This window comes from Sparus aurata, chromosome 24 (assembly GCF_900880675.1).
Source record: "Sparus aurata chromosome 24, fSpaAur1.1, whole genome shotgun sequence".
NCBI classification, from domain to species: domain Eukaryota; kingdom Metazoa; phylum Chordata; class Actinopteri; order Spariformes; family Sparidae; genus Sparus; species Sparus aurata.
The window spans coordinates 13,013,066-13,039,270 of NC_044210.1; the positions used below are offsets into that span (position 1 = coordinate 13,013,066).

The 26,205-nt window shown below is 40.7% G+C and overlaps 1 protein-coding gene across 2 annotated transcripts in view; it reads right to left on the reverse strand.

Moving 5' to 3' along the window:
* Positions 1 to 3,945: 3,945 nt before the first annotated feature.
* The window catches only part of LOC115577081 (fibronectin type III domain-containing protein 4-like), a 55,913-nt gene continuing 33,653 nt past the window's right edge, over positions 3,946 to 26,205 (reverse strand). For both annotated transcript variants that reach the window (XM_030409875.1, XM_030409874.1), the window contains exons 2-7: positions 17,235 to 17,350; positions 11,171 to 11,272; positions 9,089 to 9,191; positions 7,872 to 7,961; positions 7,599 to 7,765; positions 3,946 to 5,804 (exon numbers count right to left, since the gene is read on the reverse strand). In XM_030409875.1, coding sequence (XP_030265735.1) covers positions 5,763 to 5,804; positions 7,599 to 7,765; positions 7,872 to 7,961; positions 9,089 to 9,191; positions 11,171 to 11,272; positions 17,235 to 17,294 — 564 coding nt within the window. In that variant the 5' untranslated portion in view covers positions 17,295 to 17,350 and the 3' untranslated portion in view covers positions 3,946 to 5,762. The remainder of the gene's footprint in view (positions 5,805 to 7,598; positions 7,766 to 7,871; positions 7,962 to 9,088; positions 9,192 to 11,170; positions 11,273 to 17,234; positions 17,351 to 26,205) is intronic.

The following is a 26,205-nucleotide window of genomic DNA, read 5'->3' on the forward strand; positions in this document are numbered from 1 at the left end:
GCTTAATGACTTCTTTAAATGTCACGGTGGAGGGTGCTGTTATATACGTGGGATTAAAATCTCATTAACTCAGAATGAGATCCTCCGAACACTCCTTCCAAAGGAGACTGTAAAGGCAGCACAACATTAAAGCAGAGGATTTACCCACAGTCGATGATTCAGTCAAAAGCTCTTCATCGATCTCGCTCCTCGTTGGCAGCCGCTCCCCCTTCTTTCCCTCAATATTACCCCCCGACTTGTCACAAACTCCCTCGGAGCATCAGAGACGATGACGCGCCCCGGGCGAGCTGTGATATTTCAGCGTGACGGCGAGGGTGACCTGCCCTTTACATCACCTCGCTCGCCGAGGATTCCTCTCCCTTCCTGCCTTTTGTCTCCCTGCCTGAAAAACGGAAGAAAGACAAAAACAAAGACGAATACAGCAGGAACACATTTTACTCGCAGCTCTGAAGGTCGAAGAGCGCCCGCAGTGTCTGATCTGGAAGTCCTTCCTGTGACCTTTGACCCCAGGAGCCCTGAAGCTGCGGCTCGTGTTCACTGTAGGGTGAACGCTGACATTTGGCTTTATTCAAATGAAGCTGAAACGTACGAGGTAATTTATGAAGTATGAATAAGTTATGCACTCCAGCGACAGGCCACATTATAAAGGCTTTGTGCTCACGTGTTTTCCTGCTGATCACCTCCACCTGCAGGGAAACATGCGCTCCTTCATTGTGGACCAGAAGCTGATGAAGTGGGAAAATAGGGAAATAAATGTTATTCATGTGCTGATGCAAACATGCCTTCCTGGATCATTTCAATTAAATACATTTTGCTTTACTTTTTTGTTATTTGTTGCTTCCCCGAATATTGCTAATGATAAAATGAGCCTTAATCAGTTGGAGATGGTGGTTATTCTCAGTCCCAGACTTCTGTTTTCATTACATTTCTATAAAATCATTTGAACATAATGAAGTCTATGTTAGTACTCATAAAGGCAAAGAATCAGCCTTTAAAACCAACAATGTTTCATTCTAATATTTCTACATCTGAAACCAATGGAAAAAAAAAAAATCAGGAAAAACATTGTTTTTCATGTGTTAAAAAAACACAAACACAAAAAAAGTCATTTTTTCAAAAAAAAAAAAAAAAATTCAGGAGTAAAACAAAAATGTTTTTCAAGATAAACAACACATGGGGGGATCTCATTCAAATAAAAATAAAAAATTAAGCTGAACCTAGTGACATTACTTTTTTTCAAACAAACATTTTTTTTTTTCCATATCTGAAACTGAGTGAACTGAGAAAAAAATAAAAAAATTAAAAATCAGTGTTCTGTGTGTGAACGTGGATGGAAAAAAGGCCAGAAGAATAAAAAAATCCTGTTGAATTTTATATATATATATTTTTTATGTGAACAAAGTGAACAAAACGTTTTCAGGAAAAATAATTGTTTTGCAGGGTTTTTTTAAATGGAGGAGACAGAATCAGAAAATTGATCACCAGAAATAAAAACATGTCCTCATTTGTCCTTCAGGGCTTCCGTACATCTCTAACATTACAATATAGTTAAAGCCAGCAGCAGATTATCTGAGAACTGCTTTCAAAAACTGGTACTTTTTCAGCAAAAAGATGAATATTCAAAGTGTATTTTCCAAAATGTCAAACTATTCCTTCAAGATGTGCTACATCCCCCAAATCACAATCCTTCTCTCAGAATCCCACCAACGCTTTTCCCTAATTTTCCACTCAATACAATCACATGATTATTGGTGAGTGTGCTAATTTTGTACAAACAAAGGAGGATATTGTACTGAACCTTCATCTGATGATGGTATCACACACACACACCCACAGACACTGACAGAGCTGAGGCGCCATCTGTTGTCCAAACCACGTATCGTAAATAACGTGTTCAAATCTGTTCACAACCCGTCTGTCTAAAACAAATCTCCTGGAGCAGAAATGAAAAGGTTGTTTTCATATGTGTGTGTGCACAGATATCGACTCACACACAGTCAAGATTTACGTCCACACACACACACACAAACACACACATTGATCTCCAGGTTATCGGTTAATCCTCCTAATGCACTGCTGCACACAGTTCATCACTTCAATACTGACATACAGCCACCACAGCAGTTCTGGCATCTTTATTGAAACTGGAGGAGACAGAGTCAGAAATCATAATCAGACACTTCATCTTTCCGTGCAGTTTTAAAACGATGAGATGGAAAAAATGCAGCAAAACATTTCTTTTCTTAACCAGACTTGCACACTTTTTGCATTTCCTTTATTCATCTGCTCTATTGTTTCCAATTCTTTGTACACAGATGTAATAATGGTCCAGAAATTATGCAGAATTCTATATTCTTTAATGGAAAAAAGAGCTGTCAGTGACAACAACCCATAAATCACATCCTGTGTGTGAGCAGACGAGATCTCTCTTCATTTATCCTCAGAAGAAGCAGGAGGAAGTGTTCTGAGCTCTGACAGAAGACACAGCAGGACAGATGTGAGGGGGCGGACGTGATGCCTCATTCAGGAAGTATTGATCGATGCAGTTTTCAGGATATCTGTGTGGGCAGCAGAGGAAGAAACACGCTGGCTGAGATTCTGATTGAAGCTTCACTTCCTTCAAGTTTATCAGAACATTTTACAACTTTTGAAGGTTTGACCATCATGACTTTCAGTTAACGGCTGAGATGATGATCTTTCAAAACAAGATATCAAACATTTGTTGGTTCTAGCTTCTTTAAGGTGGGGATTTTCTGCTTTTCTTTTTCTTTTTTTCCACAATCTCTGAATTCTGACTTTGTTCTGAGACTTCTGGCTTTTTCCCAGAATTCCATAATTTTCCCAGAATTCCGACTTTGCTGAGCTAAGAAGGGTTCAAAGCAATTTTTTAGCTGAAGAAGGAGGGGAATTTTCTCAAGTCATGAAGGAACAATTCACCCTTCAGTTTATATGATAAAGTCTTCCAGAACTTGAAGGCGTCACTTTGAGCCCTGGAAAACCTTAAAGAGCATTTTTTTGTCTACTGCAAATAGATATATTTTTATATGTTCACAATCTCAGAACTCCAACATACTGTAATGTGTATACATATATACTCATATATATGTTCACAATCTCAGAACTCCGACATTTTCAGAGATCTCCGACATTTTCTGAGAATTCCGACTTTTCCTAGAATTCTGACTTTTCCAAGCCAAGAAGGGTTGAAAGCATTTTTTTAGATGAAGGAGGGGAATTTTCTCAAGTCATGAAGGAACAATTCACCCTTCAGTTTACAAGATAAAGTCTTCCAGAACTTGAAGGCGTCACTTTGAGCTCTGGGAAACTTTGAAGAGCATTTTGTTGTCTAGATATACTGATGTATATTTTCTCTTCTCATATATATATATATATATATATATATATATATATAGATATATATATATATATATATATATATATATATATATATATATATATATATATATATATATATATATATATACACACATATACACATATATATACATATATACATATATATACATATACACATATATATACATATACATATACATATACATATATATATATTATATATATATATATATATATATATATATATATATATATATATATATATATATATATATATATGTATATATATATATATGTGTGTGTATGTATATATATGTATATATATATGTATATATATATATATGTATATATATATATGTATATATATATATATATATTTTACATTCCACCACAAATTGAGCCTAAAAAATGAGTGCTATGATTCAATTTCTTCCTCAGTTGATTGAATAGCAGCAGCGTCAGAAAAGAAAATTCACCTAAAAATATTAGCACTAACATTTTTATACGTTTAAAGAACAATTTACTGGATATTTTAGTAATAAGTCATTATTTTCAGATGTTTTATAACAATGCAAAGTGACTACATGGTCAAATTATGCGTTTATTTAAACTGATAATGAAAGTTTACAGTGTAAATGTCACACAGTTATACATTCAATTATGTGTTTGAATTACACTTAATTTAATTCTATTTTCAATTTGACTTATGTACATATTTTAATTACATATAATACACTTGATGTTAGTTCTGTACATCTAATTAATGATAATGACATGAAAGTTAAACATAGTAAGAATGTAAAGAAATGCACACAGATGATGCTCTGTCACTCATAAGTTAATGTCAGGATTCTGCCCGGTAACAAATATCACCCTGGTAACAACATTCGTTAATTTAAGGTGTACATGGCTCAGCATGCTGGCGAATATTCACAATCAGGCTCATCGGAGATTCAGGTCCCGTTCAGACAGCTCTAAGTTTGTCAGTTCACACCTGGCATTAACATGTGTCTCAATGCAAATAAACATCACTGGGGCAAACAGACACGACTTTTTTTAAACAAAGAAAGGAATATCTTCATGTGTAACCTTTGCCAAATTGAATAGGATCCCTGAATAATTAAGAATTTGTCATCAACAGTGTTTCACAACATTTATAAAATTCCTCCTACCTCAACTGCTCACAAAATGGAGTGTTTTTTGAAGGGAGTCTGGGGTCTTTCTCGACTGTCGACCAAGAAGTAGACCACATTGGTTACTGTTTACTGTTTTTGTAAAATATGACATGTTTACCATCAACACATGATGAAATCAGTTGAAACAGTGAGTTCAAAAATGTCGACAGGTGAGACGCATTTTGACACAGAGGCAGACAAGTTAGCACAACGATGCTGCAACAAACAGACTCTTTTCACAAGGAAAGAAGCAACTGAATGTATTGCATTTAATGCTGAATTTACAAGAAGGCATGAGTGATTTAGAATTTGTCATCAGCAGTGTTTCACTAAGTTTACAAAGTTTCTTCTATCTTAATAATTTGCTAAATTGAGAAATTTTTAAAGGGAGTCTGGGGACTTTCTCCGCGGGCAACAAAAAGTACCTTATACTGGATACAAGTAGAGGTGTGAGTGCACCCAAGATGCAGTTAGCAGCTGTTTGAACACACTGCTGAAGTGATTTATGAAAGAAGAGGAAAACAGTGAACAATAACCAGTATAATCACTTTTTGTCCACCTGTGGAGAACGTCCCCAGACTCCCTCTAAAAATCTCTCAATTTTGAGAGTTGTTGAGTTAAGAGAGACTTTATAAACTTTGTGTATTGCTGTGTATGACACATTCTAAACCACTTGAGGCTTCTTGTAAATTCGGTAAATGCTCTACATGAAGATATTTCTTTCTTCGTGTAAAAAAACCAACACTGTTTGCATGGAGACACGTGTTAATGCCACCAGGTCTGTCCACCTGTGATCGGATCACGCAGGCTGGATGTTTGTACCGTGTCTGATCACAGCTTCATAGACGAGAAGAGAGCACAAAAACAAAGCAACAGGAAGTAGTCCAACATGAGTCCTTGTTGGCTGAACTCTTCCATGTTCAGATCAGCTCATTCACAGTTCTGGAAAGCTGCACCGCACAGAGTCCACAAGCATGTCGCAGCTCCGGTCTTTGGCCACTAGAGAGCAGTAGTCGTCCATTTCCTCCACAGTGTGACTCCCTCATTTTCATTTGAATTCAATTTGCATGGAGTGCTTCTCTCTCTGCCCATATTTTACAATAAATTAGACAATCCGCCAGGTCTATAAATTCTTCATTTGTCATGGTAATCCACTGAAGTTCCTCAGGCAAACGTCGCTCGCCGTCTCCACCCGTCCCCAAGCTTTAAGTTCCCGCCGAGTCCCCGAACTCAGACTCTAATGATGCTGATGGAGGAGGAGGCTCTGTGGAGCTGGGAGGAGAGGGAAACAGTGAGGGAGCTGCTGTGTTCATAAACACATGAGTCATAAACACAGAGGGTCACATATACAGGACGTGACTCATGCAGTGTGTGGGACACGCTCACATGCAGCCCCACGTGAAGTTATGCAGTCGATACATGAATGACGAGCGTTAAAGATTTATGAACTCATCTATGTGACATTTGCTGCACAAATCCAGCTGCTCCCACCGGGCCGGGGTCAGGCTCGGGCTCGTGTTGACGCTTTAGCTTAATTACGGTCAGTTTTGGTAGAAAAATGTCAGATTTCTTGACTTATTGTTCCTGCGGGGAGGACGAGGAGGCACTTATTGTTATCGAGGCAGACAGACATTAAATTAATCATGTTGTTGTTCTGATCTTATCTCTGCCCCGAGGCCGCTTCTGCAAAAACAGCCAGTTTTTATTGGATTCTGTGAGAAACATTTTTAAAAATTATCACACTGTTTAAGCATTTTATTGCCTTATTTATTATATTTAAACTGTTTGCTTTTCATTGCTTGCTTTCCCGATGAACAAAATATGATTTTTTTTTAATACTTTCACGCTCCAGGGAGACTTCTTCTGTGTTGTTTTCCGAGAAATTAAAGAAAAATTTAAATTATATGATTTGAATCTCAAATTTTGGAAGGTGAGGACCCCATGAACCGCTCTTTGATTCCAAAATCTGCCCTATTTCTGATGCCTCAAAGTTGGCAAGTTGTGCAGCCAAACTGTTCTCAAACTAACCAAACTTTATTTAAAATTCAAGAGAAGATGCCAGACTTTGCAAAGACACCAAAATACGTCTGGCTGGATTCATAATGTGATGCACAAATAATCGATAATGTAAAGAACCCCTTTTTGAAGACTTGGAACAAGCTGAAACAGAAGAACACAAAGACTGTCTGAAAGCAGGGACGGAAATGATTTTTAGTTAATTAGAAATAAAAACTGGACCTTAATGGTTTGATCTCTTGTCTAAATGCGGCTGACCACATCAGAACAATTCTGATAGTTGAATAATCGTTTAAGTAAAGAAAACATCTCTGGTTTCTGCTTCTCAAATCAAAAAAAATAAGCAAATTAAATAAAAAGATATTTTCACACCATGTTCTCAGGTTACACAGACTATTATTATCTCGGAACGCAATCAGTAGATTAATTAATGATGAAATAATCCTTGGTTAGTTGCGCTGATGTGATTTTAGCGCACATTCAAAATAAATCCACCCGATGATCGGGAAATCTGTGGAAGCAATCTTATGAATAATCTGTGGAAGCTTTGTAAATATTTATGCAACATTTTCATGGATTAAAAACTCCAAAGCTGTTAAAACGGTTCATTAAATTATACTGTCACTATTTATTTTTTGCAGGTCCTCATTCAAGTAATTGATTGAGCTCGTTTTCTCTCATTCTAAACTGTGTTTGTGTCTTAAAGAGTCGCTGCTCGTTTCACAACTTGTTGGGAGTTGAACGATGTGACCGAGCGTGTCACTGAAGAGATGCAGGGCGGCGGCAGCAGCAGCAGCAACAACAAGCGTGTGTGTGTGTGTGTGTGTGTGTGTGTGTGTGTGTGTGTGTGCAGCCCTGTTTTCAGCCTGGTTGTTTTATATTTAGCCGTGATGGAGCAGCTCCGGTTGCTAGGAGATGTGTGATGCAGCTACAAAGGGCTCTTCAGAAGAAAAAACAAAGTACTCCTGGCAGCCAGGAATGAGCATGCATTATAATGAAGAAGAAGAGGAAGAAGACGAAGTTCGGGAAGACGGAGGAGAAGTTAGTCACCTTGCTGCTGTGGATGGCTCCGTTGTGGTAGACGGGCGAGCTGCCGGCTGAGGCGTTGTAGTAGGAGGAGGTGGCGCGGACCAGCGGCCTCTTGGCTTTCTCCTTGGTGCTGCTGGAGTCGTTGTCTTTGATGATGTCGTACTGTCGGCAGAAGAGGGCGATGACGGCTTCGTGGAGAGGGAAAGAGAGGAAAAAAACAAAGTCAGCCATCTTCTTGTTAACATATACACACACACACAACACACACACACGCACACACACGTGGAGGCAGACCTGCCCACAGCAGCAGCACAGTGGTGATAATGAGCAGCTCTCCGGTCTGCAGGTGTGGAGTCATGCCCAGACCCTCCATCGCTGGTTCATCTGAGGAGAAGTAAAGTTTCAGCGTGGTCAAACTTTATTAACAAGGACAGAAACATGTCAAAAATGATACTAACACATATTCCAAGAGGACAGTAGAGTTGTTTGGAACTCAACTAGCTGCTAAACAAACAGATGTAAACACAGACGGGTGACTCCAAGCCAGCTCAGACAGAAATCACAACTTTTCTTTGTCACTTTCATGAATTTTCTTGCAAAAAAAATCCCATTGAAACATCAAATTAATGTGAAAATGACTTAATTCCTTTCCTTCGTTATGAATCTTTAAACGTCTTTGTCTGAACATCTAGAGACCCGGAGGATGTTTTCATTTACATAACAGTTGCAGAGTGTTTCACAGTTATTACATTTCACCAATACTTTTCACAATCCTGTGTTTCCACAAAAACACATCTTTTAAAGCAAGATTATGTAGAAATTGTCAGTTTGTGTGATTTTTGGTACCCACTACAGTGTAGTCTATACAAGCTAATTACCTATAAACAGAGTAACTGACTAACAAAAATACCTGCATTTACTTAAAAACATTTCCTTTGCGCCACTTAAACTACAAAATTTGGGAATTTATGCTAGCTTGTGATGCTACAGTGACTCCCCGTTTACATACAATTGATTGCTCTTGATCGGACAGCCACGTTTCTTTGTAAACAATTTGAATACACAGTGATGATCAGTGAGCTATACAGGTTTTATTTTCAGACGGATCCAAGCTAGCTGTTGCCCTCTGTATGCTAAGTCTGTATGCTAAGCTAAGCTAATAGCAGGTATGCCGGAAGTAGCTTCAAATTTAGCTAACGGGCATGAAAGTGGGAGCGATCTTACGTCTGGCTCTCAGCAACAAAGCCAATACGTGTGAATGCTTTGTTAAAGTTTCTTTTGTCTTTTTCAGTAACACAGGGGGAGTATTATTGATAAAGCTGAGCACAGAAGTATTTTAACTGGCACATTAATATGTATTTTTCTTCCTTTTCCTGCTTGTTCCTGTTAAAAATTTGCATTTTAAGTGATAACTTGTGACTCATGCTGCCGACGGAATGTTATCAAGTGGATATTTTCTGAATCTGTTTTAAATAAAAAACTAGTTTCTGCGTCCGTGTGTGTTTATTTACGGTGGTCGAGGACTCCGGCTGGATAATGGTCGCTCCTCTCCAGGGTCCTGAAGTGGACGGCGCGGCTGGGCTGGCTGTCGCCGTGAGGCCCGACGGACTGCACCTGAAGAAACATGAGAAAAGTAAACAGGAGTTGTTCAGTTGAAAGCACGACGTGAACTCCTCATACTGAAGCGTTCAGACACATCGCTCTGTTAGCACTGCTCCCAGCTGACATTACCGGGGGATGGCATTATGTAACGATGACAAGAAACTGGCTCGCCAGGGTATATTTAGCGAGCAAATGGTGCTTTGGTTTTTGGCCGCGATCCTGAATGACCGTTGGAGGACGAACAGGACTGTAAGTGTAGACGCAGACTGAAAGCTTTGGGGATGAAAGAGGGAATATAGATTTAACTTTAAGACTCATTCGAGGGCTTTTCTTTGGGACATTTTGTGCCACCAAGCAAAGCTCAAATCAATCCAAAGAAATGACACCATACTTAAAGTTTGATGCCGTTTCTCATTCAACTAGAATATTGAGAGTCTTCCAGCAGCTACAGAGGAGTTTTATAACAGCTCAACAATCACACAGGGAGAGAGATTCATCACAGAGGCACAATTAGATCCACAAGAGGTGTCTGACTCGGCTGTCGGCGCCTACGCATCGAACCGAAAGTTTGAACGCAAAAGTTTCCTGTGGAGTTTGTTGCAAGTCATTCTCAGCAGAAGTGTCAAATAGTCAAATAGAAAAAAGTTAATTATCGCACAATAAGTCCTTGAATTAAGCAAAGTTCGGCCCCCAAAAAGTCTTCCCTAATTGGAAGTTTGATCTCTGCCAACTGTCTTTGAGCAAAACCCCCCTAATCCGTCCACTGACTCTGGATAATGATGAAGCTTCACCAAACTCCACAGGGAGATCCTCCGTTTTAAACTCGCTCTCCTCTACGCGAAGGTCAGAGGTGATAAAAGTCTGAGCTTCTGAGCTCCCGCTGCTGGCGAGGCTTCACTCTTTGCTCAATGACACTTCTGCAGGACAGCCGTCTGCTGACGAGCGCATTCAACCGAGTCCTCCGGCTGAAGGACAATCTGTATCAGTCTATTAAGCTATAATGGATTATAAAAAGTTTAATAGAGTCATGATAATGGAGTCGCGTTAGACACTCCTCCCTCAGAGAGGAGCAGGCCAGCCTTTGATTGAAGCCAGAGCTGTTATAACTAATGGCTGTGCTATGAAGAAGTGTGGACCGTTGTGCGTTAATTAAACACTAAGAGAGCGGCTAAAAAGCAATTAAACATCAGCGGAGCTGCTCAATTAAAGCCACACCACCGACATCTGTTGACAGCACCATGTTTATATTGTCTGTTTTTCTATCATACATTATTACAAAGTTTGAATAATAAAGAGAAAGGAAACGCCTCTTGATTCTGCCATTTACAACTTTGATCACACATATTCTCGATCAGGAGCGGCCTTGTTATCGAGAGTGGTGACCGAAAACAATCGGATCTCAACGACCTTCGATTTTACATCAGCAGAGAGGCAGACGCAGAACGTACGAGCTTGTCGGCCGCCAGCTGTCTTTGTGGTGCGTTCAAGTGCAGCGTGACCGTCTCTTTATGGAGCTCTCTGTCCTGATTGGATAAAGTGGGCAGGGCTACCACAAAATGTCTTGCCAGAGCTGTTTATAAAAGTATGTTCTTCCTTGTTCTTGTTCTTGTGATTCAATAAATAATTTCCTTCTGCTTTATAGCTTCATTAGTTACGAGCCATTGAGAAGAAGAACTTTTGGGTTGCCAGATTGTGAAAAATCTTGCCGTGTCACACTTAATTTGATATTAATCCATCAGTGCATTTTATTTTATATCAACTTTTACACTTAATTAACCGTTAATTAAGTAACATCTCATAATTTACAGTTTGTAAATCTTCATTATGGCAACAAATAATCCATAAATCTGAGTATTTAGTGTCAGATTTACCCAAATTTTGGCTTCCACCCTGAACTACACACACTGAATCAGCTTTTTATGACGTGAAAACTGTGTGTGTGTGTGTGTGTGTGTGTGTGTGTGTGTGTGTGTGTGTGTGTGTGATCCCACCTGGACGCTGTAGTGTGTGTCCTCGTCCAGGTCCCACAGCACACACCAGCGGCTGGACGTGTTCACCTCCCGGATGGATCGCTGCATCAGGCCGTCCTGCCTCTGGAGACACACAAACACACACAAAAAAGGCGATATAAACACATGAATATGCACGCTCATGCACACACTTAGCATTTAAATGAAATCTTGGGTATTGATCACGGTGATTGTTGACTACTCGAGGCTGTCAGATCGTTCCACAACCAGTAAGAAGAAGAAGAAGAAGAAGCGGTGGAACGACTTCATCGAGGCTGTTAAAGGGTTAAGAGATCCTCACTAACCGTGCCGATTATTTAACAGTGGAATTAATTTGTTGCAATCGACTCATCATTGTTTCACTATTTCAAGACAGAGATTATGAATGCAAATAAAATCCTGCGCTGCAACAAGCTGCTTCACCTCATATAAATTCAGCTCAAACACTTGCAGTCCCACCGGGGGAAATTAGGTCTGCAGGCAAGGTAACACCAGCAATTATCGCTAGGTGGAAAACAGAGGAACACATGTACAGGCACAGATACTCTGCTGCTGCAGAAGAGATAGAATTATGTACAAAGAGTTCATGGATAAACAATTTATGACATCTTTAATTATTATTTTTAAGAATATATCGATTTGAGAATTATTTTGGCTTTTATTAGCACTGTTTTCAGGTACGAAAGCTCCCTATTTACTGACTTTATCCTTATTTTGGACATTGTACCACATGAGGCAAAACACAAAACAATGAGACACATGAGGAAACAGGTACATAATGTCCAATAACCTGAAGTTTTGGCCACTTGGAGGAAGTGAAAACAAGCTGTAACATTCACTTTTCACCATTTAACTACATTATAATGACACAGTCCAACATTCACTCTCTTTTTGCTCTGTTTTTGGTCTCCACCACCTCCTGAGAGCAATGTCTATCCTGTTTGGCTGCTAAACAGTCTGTTATGTTCACCAGCTATTGGCCTGACTTAGTTTCATTGATTTATTAAATTATTCTAACTACATTTGCAACACTGCCCTGTTGTTTAAACCAGGAATCACTAATAGTTTGGCCACTTGGGGGCAGCAGAAACAAGCTGTTAAACAAAACATTGACTTATCACCACTTTTAAGTTAATGTGGCGAACTTGTCAGCAGACAATTGTTTACTCGCGCTTCCAGCAGAACATTATCGTTTATTTGGTGTCGACATGGTGTCCAATTGATCAATATAAGTCCAATATTTACTCTCTTTTTGATCTGTTTTTGGTCTCCACCACCTTATGAGAGCGATATCTAGCTTTCTGTAGCTGCTCAACGTTCTGCTGTGGTCACCAGTTAGTGCCAAGTTTTATTTATACGTACATAAAGAAATTGTTATATCATTGAAGCAACTACTCTCCTGTTCCTAAAACCTGCAAACGGTGATTTGAGAGCAGCAGAAACAAGCTGTGAAACAAAATTATCACTTCTAAGTTCATATGGTGAAATTTGGAGTAAACAGTTGCGACATTTCCCATCTAGCAGTTACATTATCATTCATTTGGAGTTCAACATTCAACAGTTTCTTGTTGCTCTCTTTGGTCTCCACCAACTCCTTTTAAGGCTTTCTGTCAGAAAAAAGCAGCCAAAATTACATGAAAACAGTAAAGTTGTAGCTGTAAAACCAAAAAATGATCAACTAAAAAGACGTTTTAATGCTGTAGAAAATCTGAAGGGCTGTGTTATTCTCCGTTTTCATCACAAAGAGAGGCCACTTTCATTTAGATGTAGTGGTTTGATCCATGGTTTATTTAAAAGTATTGATTAAATCAACTTTAAAAGCTATATCGAGACAGAATTTTGAAAAAAGCAATTCTGATAATCACAGCGGTAACAAAAGAGTCTTTTAGGTTCTGAGGTTTCCGGACATCATCGATCAAAGTCCTTCACCAGAGGATGTTCAGTCGGGTCCAGAATGATGTTTAAAAATCAAAATGCTGAGCTTGAATCATCGAAGCACTCAGACAAAATCAAAAGCAGGTACTTAATTTCACAATGGACTCGAGTTCAAATCAAATTACGCTTTTTGTTCTCAAAGAGGGGAGAAGATTTGAAAAGGGTTAACAACTCCCGAGAACGACATTTATCTTCTAAAACAGCCTGTTCCACTAAGAGTCTGTGACCCAGTCAATGGTGGGCGTTAAAGTCTAGTTAAGAATGAGAAACAAGTTCCCCGTGAAAGTAAATGTGGATGTTAAGTTCAGAAAAGCCGAGGAAGAGTCAATAAATAGACGGCTGGCAGGACGCTCGAGGCTCTCCAGATGTCTGAATCACCGGAGACCGAGCGGAGTCAAAGTGGTGTCTTCTCCTCTGGCAGCCCTGGAAGCAACGGCTCAGCGAGGAAAGAGCTTTTATTGCACTCACAGACCATAATGTACAAAATCTCTACAGGGGGGGTTAAAGGGGGCTTCAATCAATACCGCTGACTCAGTTGTGATTTGGCCGGATTCTGATTTGGGAGCAAAAACTCCAAATCGACCAGATTTGAGAAAGAGAGACTGGCATTAGTTATGGGAGAGGTGAGTTCCTGTTTAACAAAAACCTTAATCAAGCAGAGAGGCAGCTGTTGTGTAGATTGATAATCATGGTGGGATTATAATCTAAAGTGAAATATTGATATTGTGTAAATAATGCACATATGATAAATGACTAATTCCTGTTTTGTTTTCCGCTCCTGCTTCGTCATAGTCGATGGCGGCAATCAACCTTCGGGCTGGTTGCCATCCGCCATAAAACAGAAGAAGTCATTAACGGGATTGTTTTTCTTTTGGATGCTTTTTGTACAGTTACGGTCACAAACTCTCTCTCCACCTCCCCACACTAACTTTGTTGACAGCTGACATGTCGCGATAATATCGTTATTGTTGGTTATTTAGACGGCGGTGATCCTGTACCGAAAGAAGCACAACAATTTCACTTTAAAGTTCAATTGCTTTGTGCCTGGTATTAATTAAAACCAACATTTCATTATTTTGCCTCATTTTTGCTAATAAATCAACCTTTTTTTCACCGACTGACACGCTTCTTTAACAGTTCCCAGCAAACATCCGGCCTTCATGCGTTGGAAGTGACACCACAGGCACAAAGAGAAAAGTGATCAGCGGGGGAGACAGAAACAGAACGTCCTCCTCGTCCCCGGTGGAAATTGCGCCAATTAAATTTGATGCAATCACAGCCATAAACTGTGCTGCAGTGTCGGGAGGTGAACTGAAAAGAGACGATTAAATTATTTGAGTGGTTTTCCTGCAACTTTCCTTTGTGCGGGTGGCTGAAATGTTATTTTTGTTTAGTGTTTTTTTCCCCCCGTTTTCCCGTAAAGCACGTTGATTTCACTCGTGTATGAAATGTGCTTGACCTTTACAGAGAAAAGAAAGGCGGCTCGCAGTCAGTTCCCTTTTAGGTGGATAGATTTAGCCTTTAGCTTGGCCGCTAATGGACGAGCTGTTGCCTCGGAGACTTTTAAAAACGAAGATCCTCACCTCAGTAGAAAGTGTCTCCTGTGAGGGTTGACTCTGAAGTTTACAGGTGAAGGAAAAGTTTGTTTTCGCAGCTATTTTTAGGTCAGCAGCCGAACACATTTCATCAGCGGAGTGCAGCAGATAAACAAATCTCTGCTTGTGTCGCCGGCTGACGTTTTTTTTTTTTCCTTCTTTCTTCTTGTACCAGGTTAAGACACCTCGCAGCACACCCACGGTTTAAAGCAGACTCTCTCTGCAGGCGCAGCGTGGGATTTACTTGATCAACGTCCACCCACACCTGCGCGGTAATCACCAATCGTGTTCGGTGATAGGTCGAGATTCATGAATCACAATAAGGATTATCGGGAGTTTTGCGCGGCTCAGATACATCCAATCTCAAATTGGGTTACTTCCTCTGTCAGTGTGTTTGAAAAGCGCCCGATTGCATAATGTGTGAATCTCAGCCGCCTCAGCTCGGGGATTTGGAACAACTTCAGATGAGTGAAGCAACTCTTTGTCTGAGCAGACACACGTCCTGCTTCTCCTTCACAAACACGAGGCTCAGCTTTATTACTGAAAGATAGTCTATACGATATAATCTCCTCACGCAGCCCTGACGTCGGATCCTGCAGCTAATTGTTAAGTCTGGTGTATTTTTATATAACTGCATCTCGGAGACTGTTTGCCCTTTTGTGCATTTTCTCCCGTTTGATGACTAACTGCAGAAAAAGCAGGAGCTCAGTAAATGAAACGTCTTGTATGGACACCCGCTGCATCTACCTGCTCCCATCACCTCCCCTTTAATATTTGAGTAGGGCCGTTACGTAAGTGCTCTCTGAGGTTATGGCAGGAGATGTTTTACATCCCCGTCGTCTGTTTTCTTGAAAATGCCACGAGGTTGATGGATTCTGAGTCAGACGTGAGGAGACTTTAAAAAAATAATAAAGAAAAAAGAAGAGTTGTTTTGGCATCGCCGCCGCCGTGGATGTTCCTCCTGTGAGACGAGTCCCGGCCAAATCATTTCCACTAATGGAGACAACTCCCACTCAGAGCTCGGCTAATGTCTGATTCTGCTTTTGCCAAACTGTGGGTGGTGGATACTGATTAGAATGAACCAAGCTGAGTGAGCAGCCTGGTGGATGTGAGACGGACAAAATGTGAGCAGAATTGACTGTGACACGTCTCGTTATTCCCAAGGTGGACTGAAAAATTGAGTGCAGACAATTCTGGAGAACAGAACCCTTGGATCAGAAATATTTACTACAGGCTACACATGTTGAGTCAGAAACATCTCAAGACTATGTGCAATTGAGATGGTGTGAAAACCAGATAGCAAGTGAGCAGAGATGTAAACCGTAAGCTAATGGATTAATGAAATCGTTAGCTAAAAGTAACGGAAAATGGCTCAAACAGTTAGCTAAAAGTGACAAAAAAGATTGAAGCAGTTTGCTAAAAGTAGCCTCAATTGATTAATGGTTGAAACTGTTCGCTTACAGTCCATTTTTTAAACTAGCTAGCTCAAATTAACAGATAAATGGCTAAAATGGTTGGCTAAAAGTAACAAGAACAAGAAATTGAGGCTAAAGCTAACAGCGGACTGATGGATAAATGGCTCAGACAGTTAGCTAAGTTAGCAGATGTGGTGGAAGCAGTTAGCTTTAAGTAACAGAAGTATGTTGTTGACGTCGTTAGCTAAAAGTATTGTTAAAGGGTTGAATAAATGTCTGAAAGATTAGCGTTTTATATAATGTTTAAGTTCAATGAAGGGATGATAGGTGAACGTCAGACAAAACCCCACCATTCTCAAACAATACATTTAATTTCATTAACAATATTTGCCTGTTTTTCCCAGATGGATACTTTCAGGATTTCTTTTGGCCGCACACTTTTGTAATCAGAAGATTGTTTTTTATTATTACCTCTAAAAGTACCTTTTGTCAACCAGCAGCCACTCTTGACATTAACAAGCCTTTCAACAAGGGAGAGTTTTTTACGAGCAGATCCTCCCGACGGATCCAAAGTTTTCTTTTTTTTAAAAGGAGACACCCCTTCAGTGAGTCAGTGTCTTCGGGCAGAATGCTGACTGTCAACTCATGAATGACGCAGCGCTTTAAAAACCACAGAGGAAACTATGCGCTCCTCAAGAGATAAAGACTTTCACAAAAAATACATAATTCAAGTTGGGAAAAGCTGTTTTCTTGCCCTCAGCATGGCAACGATCCATCTGGGCATCGGGTTCATAATTTAAGCCCCTTCAATTTGTATCTCCGCAAAATTAATTGGCCCTCTACCAAACGAGCGTGCGGAGGGGAGAAAGGGTGAGATCAGGGGAAATGTGACGCCAGACAGATTGACTGAGCTTAATGAGCAGGCGGACAAATTATCTTCCGAGCTTTTTTGAGGATTAAAGCAATTTAGAAAAATCGATCTTTGAGCTCATTTGGCGCACTCACAGTTAATATTCACACACACACACACACACACACACACACACACACACACACACACACACACACATATAGTGATGACACCAGACTGCTTCACTGTACCTGCTGTGAGATGGCGTATCCAATGACAGTGTCTCCCTGAGGGACGTTCCAGGTCACCATGGCCGAATGCGCCCTCAGCTGGGTCACAGACACGTTCACTGGGGCTGCTGGCACAGCTGATAAACACACACACACACACACACACACACACACACACACACACACACACACACACACACAGAGAGTTACTTGTCAGGAACAAAGAGTAACACACAGGAAACAGTTCGGAGAGGAGTGTTTAACGACAGTACACAATGTGGTCAAAAGTAAGTGGACACCTTAAACGTCCTGCTCCTGTTCCCCACTGCTAGATCATTTATTTGAAATGGCCAAAAGTATGTGGACACATGTGGAAACAGCATTACAGGAGCTCCTAACTACAACTTCTTTCAAACTAAAGGCTTTAACTGAAACCACAAAGGAGAGCCCCAAACAGGGGTTGTCCACATACTTTTGGCCACGTGGTGTTTCTGCATACAACAGGACGGAAATAAAAGGATGAGAAAGCTACTTTTCAAACTGGGACTAAAGAATGCAGAAACATTGTTGTGACCCTGAAGGCAAATCAAAACAACGAGTTACATCTCCAAAGAAAACCGTCACAGATTTCTACCTTTCGTCCCCCTCAGTACAATTAATACATTAAAGATGAATATGGTTACATGAATAATGCAATCAGCCCACTGGCCTCGCCTAATGAGTGTTTTAACAAGTTGAACCACCTTTGTCTTCTTTGTTATTCTGTGTTTACCATAGTCCTCTCTCCATGTCACTTGTTGCTCGTGTAGTTTAATGCGGAGCACTTAGTCGGACGTCCTGAACACAAACATCGCTCCATCATGGCGTCCACATGTGTGTTTGACCATCAATCGCCTGTCCAAGTGTCCTTGAGCAGGAGGCTCCCCTCCGCTCAGTCAGCGTGAGGCGCTGTGGATTAAAGTGCCAGCTTAACGGCCGAAATGTAAATGTATGATCATGTGAGAAGACACATACTGTACCCACTCACTGCGAGGCTCGCGGTAACGATTCTCTGGAGGCAGATCAAAATGGATTGGAGATGTGAAGTGTTCGCTGAGAGTGTGAGATTCTCTTTGTCACTCAATCATCAGTAAAGGCAGTGACCTCCACTGAGAGGGAGGGAAACAAGAGAGGAATCTATTTCCTCTGTTTTTTTTTCTTTTTACATGAAGACAGCTGGAAGTGGGAGGGAAGAAAATGTGAAAAAGAGAGAAGTGGAAGGTGAAGAAATAAGGGTCGCAGGAAACGAGAACAGATGAAACTGAAAGACAAAAAATAAAAATGATTGGAGAGAAAAGAAAGATAGCAGGAATGAAAGAAGAGACAAAAAAGGCAGACGTGAAAAAATATAAAGGCATAAAAGGCAGCTAAGAGATGTAAACAAAGACAGGAAACATAACAGAAAAAGTGAAAAGAGATGGAAGAAACATGAGAGAAACTGAGAAAGAGAAAAAGACAAAACGAGTCAGAACAAAAGACAAAAGATTAAAAAACTGAAAGAGACAAACAGAAGTAACCACAAAATGAGAAAGCAGAGCAGAAAGATTGAAAATTAAAGGTTCAAAAAAGTAAAAATGAGACAAAAAGACAGAAATATTAAGACATAAAGAAAGAAATGAGAAGAAAAGCAGAGCAGGCATCCGTCCCTGACTCCCCTCGTGTATTGATGATACAACATGTGACAGAATCAATAACTGGCTTTTTACTGCGAGTCAGGAGCTCATATTGATGACTTGAGTCCATCCACCCCAACTTCTTCTTCTTCTTCTTCTTCTTCTTCTTTAAGTGCAGGACAAGAATAGCCGTCCACATTGCTCATCAATTTCTCCGGCTGCTGCTAAAAGCCATTAATATGTGCCCGCTGCAGAGTGTGTGTCATTGTGTGTTTGTGTGTTTCCATGTGTGCACGAGGTTTTTATATAAAAAAAAAATAAACCCTCCATCAGACGGGAGAAGCAGCCTCCACAGCAGCCAATTAGGGCATCAAGGCTAAAACAAGGCATTAAAATGCCAAAGTGAGATTTAAATTCTCTTCACGTCTCGCGCGAGGAGACGGGAACAATAATGACACTGCAGCTATTGTGCTTATCTGATCATTTTTCAGAAGATGACGGAGCTGTTTTATTTTTTTATTTTTTTTTGGTATAATGGCGGAGACTGAAAATGTCAAAGCTGCAGACCTCGTCGTGTGTCTCCCGTGGCAGCAGTTGCCTGACAACGTTGATAAAGAGGGCTTCTTTTTTTCTCTCACCCCTTTTCAACGAACCCTCATGTAGCCCACTGCTGGCGATTTAAGACACCTGCATTATACGTTATTTGTTTCAGTATTTCACGTATTTTCATAACAATTTTAACTGTTATCCATTACTTTTAGCCAGAGATATGGAGGTTATTTTGACTTGGGCTGGAATCAATTTAAGTCATTGTTTTGAGAACTTGCAACTTGACTTGGTTTTCCACTTAACTTGCAAATTGGGATTTGATTTGCTTAAGACTAAATGAGTCACATTTGCCTTTAGATAACAATTAGAACCAACTATCTGTTGCTTTAGCCCAGTGGTGGATTCGTTTTGATGTTTGAGGGGCAGGGGTGAAGCCATTACCACCATTTATACAATGCTGGTTGTGGTTTCCCCAGTAAACAAACCAACCTCTTCGACATCCAGTCAGGAGGGACTGCGACAGCTGAAGAGGTTGATGTGTTTACTGGGGATACTACAGGTCACAACCCCCTACATTAGTAAAAACCCTTCATTTTTAGGTCCAACTAAACTTTTTCAAAACAGAATATTTGACTCACCTCCTCAGCCAATCAATTAACTGTATTTCCTTTTTCTAATTGAAGCAGAGGTTCAGGCTTTTGTTTTTAGATGAGAAGAGCTTCTCTACAGTCTTTCTTTTCACTTTCTTTTATCAAATTTAATCAGAAATGTCACAGCTTCGTAGTGTTGTTTCTCAGCCTGATGTTTCTGTATGAAGTACTCGAAAACACATCAAGCCACCTTGATTAGAGCAGCGACAACAAAAAGAACAACGACAGCAACATCTCCCCCCTTTTCCTGTAAAAACAATGAAAACTGCAAACATTTCCAGGCTGCCGGAGGCGGCAGCGCTGACTCAAACTCGCCAAACATTCAGCAGCAAACTAAAAAAAATTATTCAGTGTGATTTCAAATAAGCAATAAGCATCCAGCGAGGCTCCGTGGAGTATGACCGTGAATGTCAAGCCCTATCTCAGGCTAACAAGCTAACCACAGCTCATTATACAGAGCAGCCTTCCTCCGCTCCCTGCAGGACACGCTGGCCTGCCAGCCAAACAAACTGCTCCAGAGTCATTAAAAGAACACTGTTATCTGTGAGAGAGTGCCTTCCTACATGTCCCAGAATTCCCAGTGACAGCACACAGGGAAGGATTATGAACCTGTTGCACTCAACATGTGTAGGTGGATTGAATGGAAGCGTGGCGAGTGCAAGAAAGTGGGAGTTTTTTTTTTTTCCAGTTGAGAAAAAGCAGCGTTTGTGGCTGAGATTTCCTGCAGCTGCAATGCATTCTGGTCTATTTCCTCATAGCGTGGGTGTAGAAATTGGCCACTGCGGCTGTTCTGTGATAAATTCCTCTCTGTATAATTATTAAACGTTTCTGCTAAACGGTGGCTTTAGAAACACTCTGCTGACTCAAAATTCAGTGTTAGTAGCTGCATTTCTATGAGATAACACTCTGCAATAAATGGCCAAAATTATGTGGACACCCAAAACCTTACACTCACATTGGATTCTTGAACGCCTTATTCTAAAATCACAGGATTTAACACTTTGCTCCACTCTTCCGTGATGTACTGATCAAGACATATGTGATAACAACATTTAACATTAAAACATTTTGCCCTCTTTGGAACTTAAGTTAGGTGAATGTCCAACCCCCGCTGTTTTGAAGCCTCGAGTTTGGGCATTACGGCAATCGCCATCTTGGATTTATGAAGCCAGAAGTGACCAGAGAGTGGAGCAATCGCAACCTGGCCACACCCACCAATTAATTCCCCCATTTATCGTCTATTTTCCTCTAAATGGGAACCTTAATTTACAAAATGAGCATCATGGCTATTGAAGAAGAATCTAAACTAGAGACTAGATATGCTGTCCTGCGGCTGAATGAACAAACACTGTAACATTGCTGTTTATCCAGAGTCATGGTCCCCACAGGCACAACCCCAGGGGGCCTAAACGCGAAGAGCCCCGTCACTTTCACTTGCATAACCTCACACTGAAAGAGATATGTGCCGACTCTACAGCGACAAAGGGACCGATTCATTTTTCTTTACCGCTGGGCTGGTTTTAACCTGAACACCCACTAGCACTACACAAAAAAATTGGTTGCATTCTTGTCTTGTAAGATCGGTCGATAATGCTGCGCGATAAGATCTTCCTCACAGCCGATTTTTCCTGTGTTGCATGCGGCAGAGGTCGTGCCAGGTCTGCGCAGTTCAGTCAAGTTTAGCAGGAAGATGTCTTTATGGAAATGACACTGGATCCTGCCAGGAGGGATTGTCTACATATGCGCGTCCACATACTATTGGCAATACCGCGTAGTAAAACGAGACCACAGGACTTTTTCTTTCAAGAGAATTGAGGATATTCAGGAAAACAAACATGTGCACACATAATAAAACGGGCAGAAAATCCCATCCTCCACCTACACACTCACACACGCCCGCACACTCCACAGAGGAAAACACACTCAAAACCATGTTCCCTTGTCTCTGCCAATGACAGCCAAGATCCCCCCCGAACTCCCATCACGTTACGGCTGCTAAATCCCAACCGCTTTCATCTGCCAGCGCTGCGACGGAGCGCACACACGGAGAATAGACTTCTGCAATTACATTATACACACCAGGAGAGGAGATGAGAGGGGAGGCTTAGACAGAGTCAGGAAGACAGAAGGGAAAGAGATGGAGATGAGAGAGCAAAAACAGCGGAGATGAGAGGGCGACGGGATGAGAGACGACAGGAATATGACAGAGAAATGAAGGATGGAGGGAGCGCAATTATCTCGGGCCAGATATCAGGAGGTGGCGAGTGAATTTTTTCAATCTTTTGCAGTTGTGAGAGGAAAGACACATGAAGGGCAAAGTGAGATGGATGGAAGGAGGGGGAGGAGGAGAAGATCAATGCTGGAGGGATGGTAGAAGAAGAGATGGAGAGAGGGTGGAGGGAAAACAGGGAGAATGAGGAGGAGGAGAGTGTGGATATTGATTAAATGATGAAATATAGCAGTTCAGGTGCATGTAAGAGCGCGCGCGCGCACACACACACACTCACACTCACACACACTCACACACACACACTCACACACACACACACACACACACACACACACACACACACACACACACACACACACACACACACACACACACACACATTCATGTCCTTGTTTGTCCTTCATGTTTTAGGCTCATTTGTCCAACTTAATAATTTATGCCCATTCATATATATATATATATATGTTTTAATATTTCAGGAAGCTTTTGCCACTTTCAAGTCATTAATGTTCTATATGAAGTCATTGGATGATGATAAACATTATATACTATCAATATAGACTTAATGTAATAAAACATTAAAACAACAGATTTAACACTCCCCTTTATCCTTATAGTTAAAGAAAAACTCTGTTCAAGGAGCTTCTTTACTCTGTAACTCACATTATAAGAACCTGTGCATGCCGATAAAGGATTTATTTTATATTAATGTAATTAAATTCACAAAAAATACATTTTAATGTGTCTATTTTGGTTTTCTTTTGCAGCAAAATAATAGCTAAATAAAAGTAAAGGTTTCTTGGCCATTGATTAAGAGTCCGGACTCATTTTTTCCATCACATAGTAACCAACTAGCACTCTGAACCAACCAACCAACCAACCAACCAACCAACCAACCACCAAAAAAAACAACCAACCACCAACAAAACAACCAACCAACCACCAAAAAAACCAACCAACCACCAACAAAACAACCAACCATCCACCAAATAAAACAACCAACCACCAACAAAACAACCAACCAACCACCAAATAAAACAACCAACCACCAACAAAACAACCAACCAACCACCAAATAAAACAACCAACCACCAACAAAACAACCAACCAACCACCAAATAAAACAACCAACCAACCACCAAATAAAACAACCAACCAACCACCAAATATAACAACCAACCAACCAACCAACAAAACAACCAACCAACCACCAAATAAAACTAACCAACCAACAAAACAACTAACCGACCAACCAACCAACCAACAAAACAACTAACCAACCAACCAACCAACCAACAAAACAACTAACCAACCAACAAAACAACTAACCAACCAACCAACCAACAAAACAACTAACCAACTAACCAACCACCCAACAAAACAACCAACCAACCAACAAAACAACTAACCAACCAACAAACAAAACAACCAAGCGATCAACAGATATTTGTCCATTTAATTTCTAAAGACCACGAATGTCAAACTCATGGGGACCATCAAAGTCGTTAGGATTCACTTCCTACAAAACCATGAAGGCCTGAGCCAAACCAATCTAAAAGATGCTGACTTATTTCACAGGATAACTGAAAAATCTGGCCTGCTCTTTTTTCTAGATGAAATCTCAGGGGATGACAGAAGTCGGTGAGAATCATCCCCTGGGGAACATGAATGTCTGCACAAAATTCGGTCGAAATCTATCAAACTGTTGTTGAGACATTTCAGTCCAAAGTGGTGGTCCAACTGACAGACTAAACAAAACTGCCATCATCAGTGTAATATTGTGATTCTCTCTGCTGGGATTTGTCTTTTTTTAATCCCGTTTCAAGTTGTCAAGGACTCTTATCTGGAAAATTCCTGAAAAAAAGGACCGGAGCTCAGAACAAAATTAACTAATCTTGCTAAGGCTGCAGAACTGAAAAACACTAATCCTAATCCTGGCTGTAGCACAAACATGAAATAAGTAAATTAATTCTCCGAAGAAGAGGGACAGTCAGGATGTGTTTACTGAGGCTTTCTCACATATTGCTGTCCTTACTTAAGCCTCAGAACTTCAGAATGACAGACACACACACACAGAGGTTTGATCCGTCCACACAATGCTCGGCTCATTTGTTGTGCCGCGAGACGGACAGAAGCTTTCACCGAATGTACGTGTCTTGTCAAATCCAACCCCGTGTTCCTCTGCAGCCCATCACAGCCCCTCGCAACAACAACAACAAGCCTCGTGACGGCTGTTGTTTACATGGTTTCTCCTGGAGTAGAGTCGCCTGTGACGTACGACCTGGCCCGGACAGTTGACTGTAAATCACAGCAGAGTAACAGTTTGCTGATAGACGCAGACAGCCTAATCTGGCTAATGGCTCCCCAGCACTCCCTGTGATGGATGGACGGATGTCGGTGCATGTGTGTGTGCACGTGCTCGAGGTACAGCAGCAACCTGTGCATGTTGATTAAGATACAGTATGATCAGGCCATGATCACCTGGACACAGACACGTGAAAGAATGAAAGACACCTGAAAGATTTGCAATCAAAATAGTTTTGTAGTTGTTCTGCATGTCCTTGTGGTTGTTTTGTCTCATTTGTAGTCATATTGTGTCTTTTAGAAATCATTTTGTGTCTTTTAGAAATCATTTTGTGTCTTTCTGGGGTGATTTTGTGTCTTTTTGAGGTCATTTTGCATCTGTTTGTAGTTATCTGTCTCTTTAGTCGTTGAGTGTTTTTTTGTGTTTTTTTTGCCTCTAGTTAAGGGTCATTTTCTGCCTTTTTTTGGCACTCAGTTGTTGTTATGTGACTCTTTGTGGTTGTTTTGTCTCTTGTTTTTTGTTGTTCTGTCTCTTTGTAGCTGTTTTGCATGTCTTGTGTAGTCATTTTGTGCCTTTTTTGGGGTAATTTTGTGTCAATTTATGGTCATTTTGCGTATCTTTGTAGTTGTTCTGTGAGTTTTTGTTGTTGTTTTGTCTGTCACTGTGGCCTTTCTGTCTCTTTATGGTTGTTCTGTCTCTTGTTTCTGATGTTCTGTCTCTTTGTAGCTGTTTTGCGTGTCTTTGTTGTTGCTTTGACTTTCTCTGTTACTGTCTTGTGTGATCTGTTGTCTTCTCCCTGTGGCTGTTCGATGTCTTTTTGTGGTCGATTTGTGTCTCTTTGTAGTTGCTTTGCATCTTTGTGGTGGTTTAGTCCCTCTTTACAGTCATTCCTTCTCTTTTAGCAGTTGTTTAGTGTCTGTTTGTGGTCATTTTGCCTCTCTTTGTCGTCACTATGTCTGCCTTCTGGCTGTCTTGTCTCTCTTTGTATCTCTTCTAGGCCATTTTATGTCTTTTTTTTTTTTTATTTTACATCTCTTCGCTGTCTCTGTGGGTCGTTTAAATGATTTTCCAACAAGAAATGCTGTTTATTGGTGAATGTGTTATGTAAGGATATAAAAGTGAGGCAGGACATGATAGATAAGGGTTTAATCTTTGTGTAACTTTACGAGAGTCAGCTGAAAGTTGCTTATCGCTTTCTGATTAACGACCACGTTAGGGAACATCTTTGAACTTGACCCAAATGTCAGCAATTAGCAGAGAATTTTAATTTGCCCCCGGGCCGGTCGAGTTTAGTCTCGTCCCACCAGAACCAATCAAAGTGAGTTCTGCTGAATTCCTGATCAGCAGCAGGGAAGCGATGCTGCAAAACTGAAACAGCCCAGGTAGAAAGAAACCTCAAAAACCAGAGACACAGGGATCACCCAATAGTCAGGTTGCCGGAGAAAATCAGAGCGAGCAAAGAGAATAAATAAAGACAATCAACACCGAGCACAGTGGTGATGTGAAGCAGAGCAGAAGGAGAGCCTCCTCTGCATGAATAAAGCAGCACTTTGCCCTGCTCCTTTTAAATAAAGAACTCCTGTGGCCACAGTCGGTGCATTTTCAT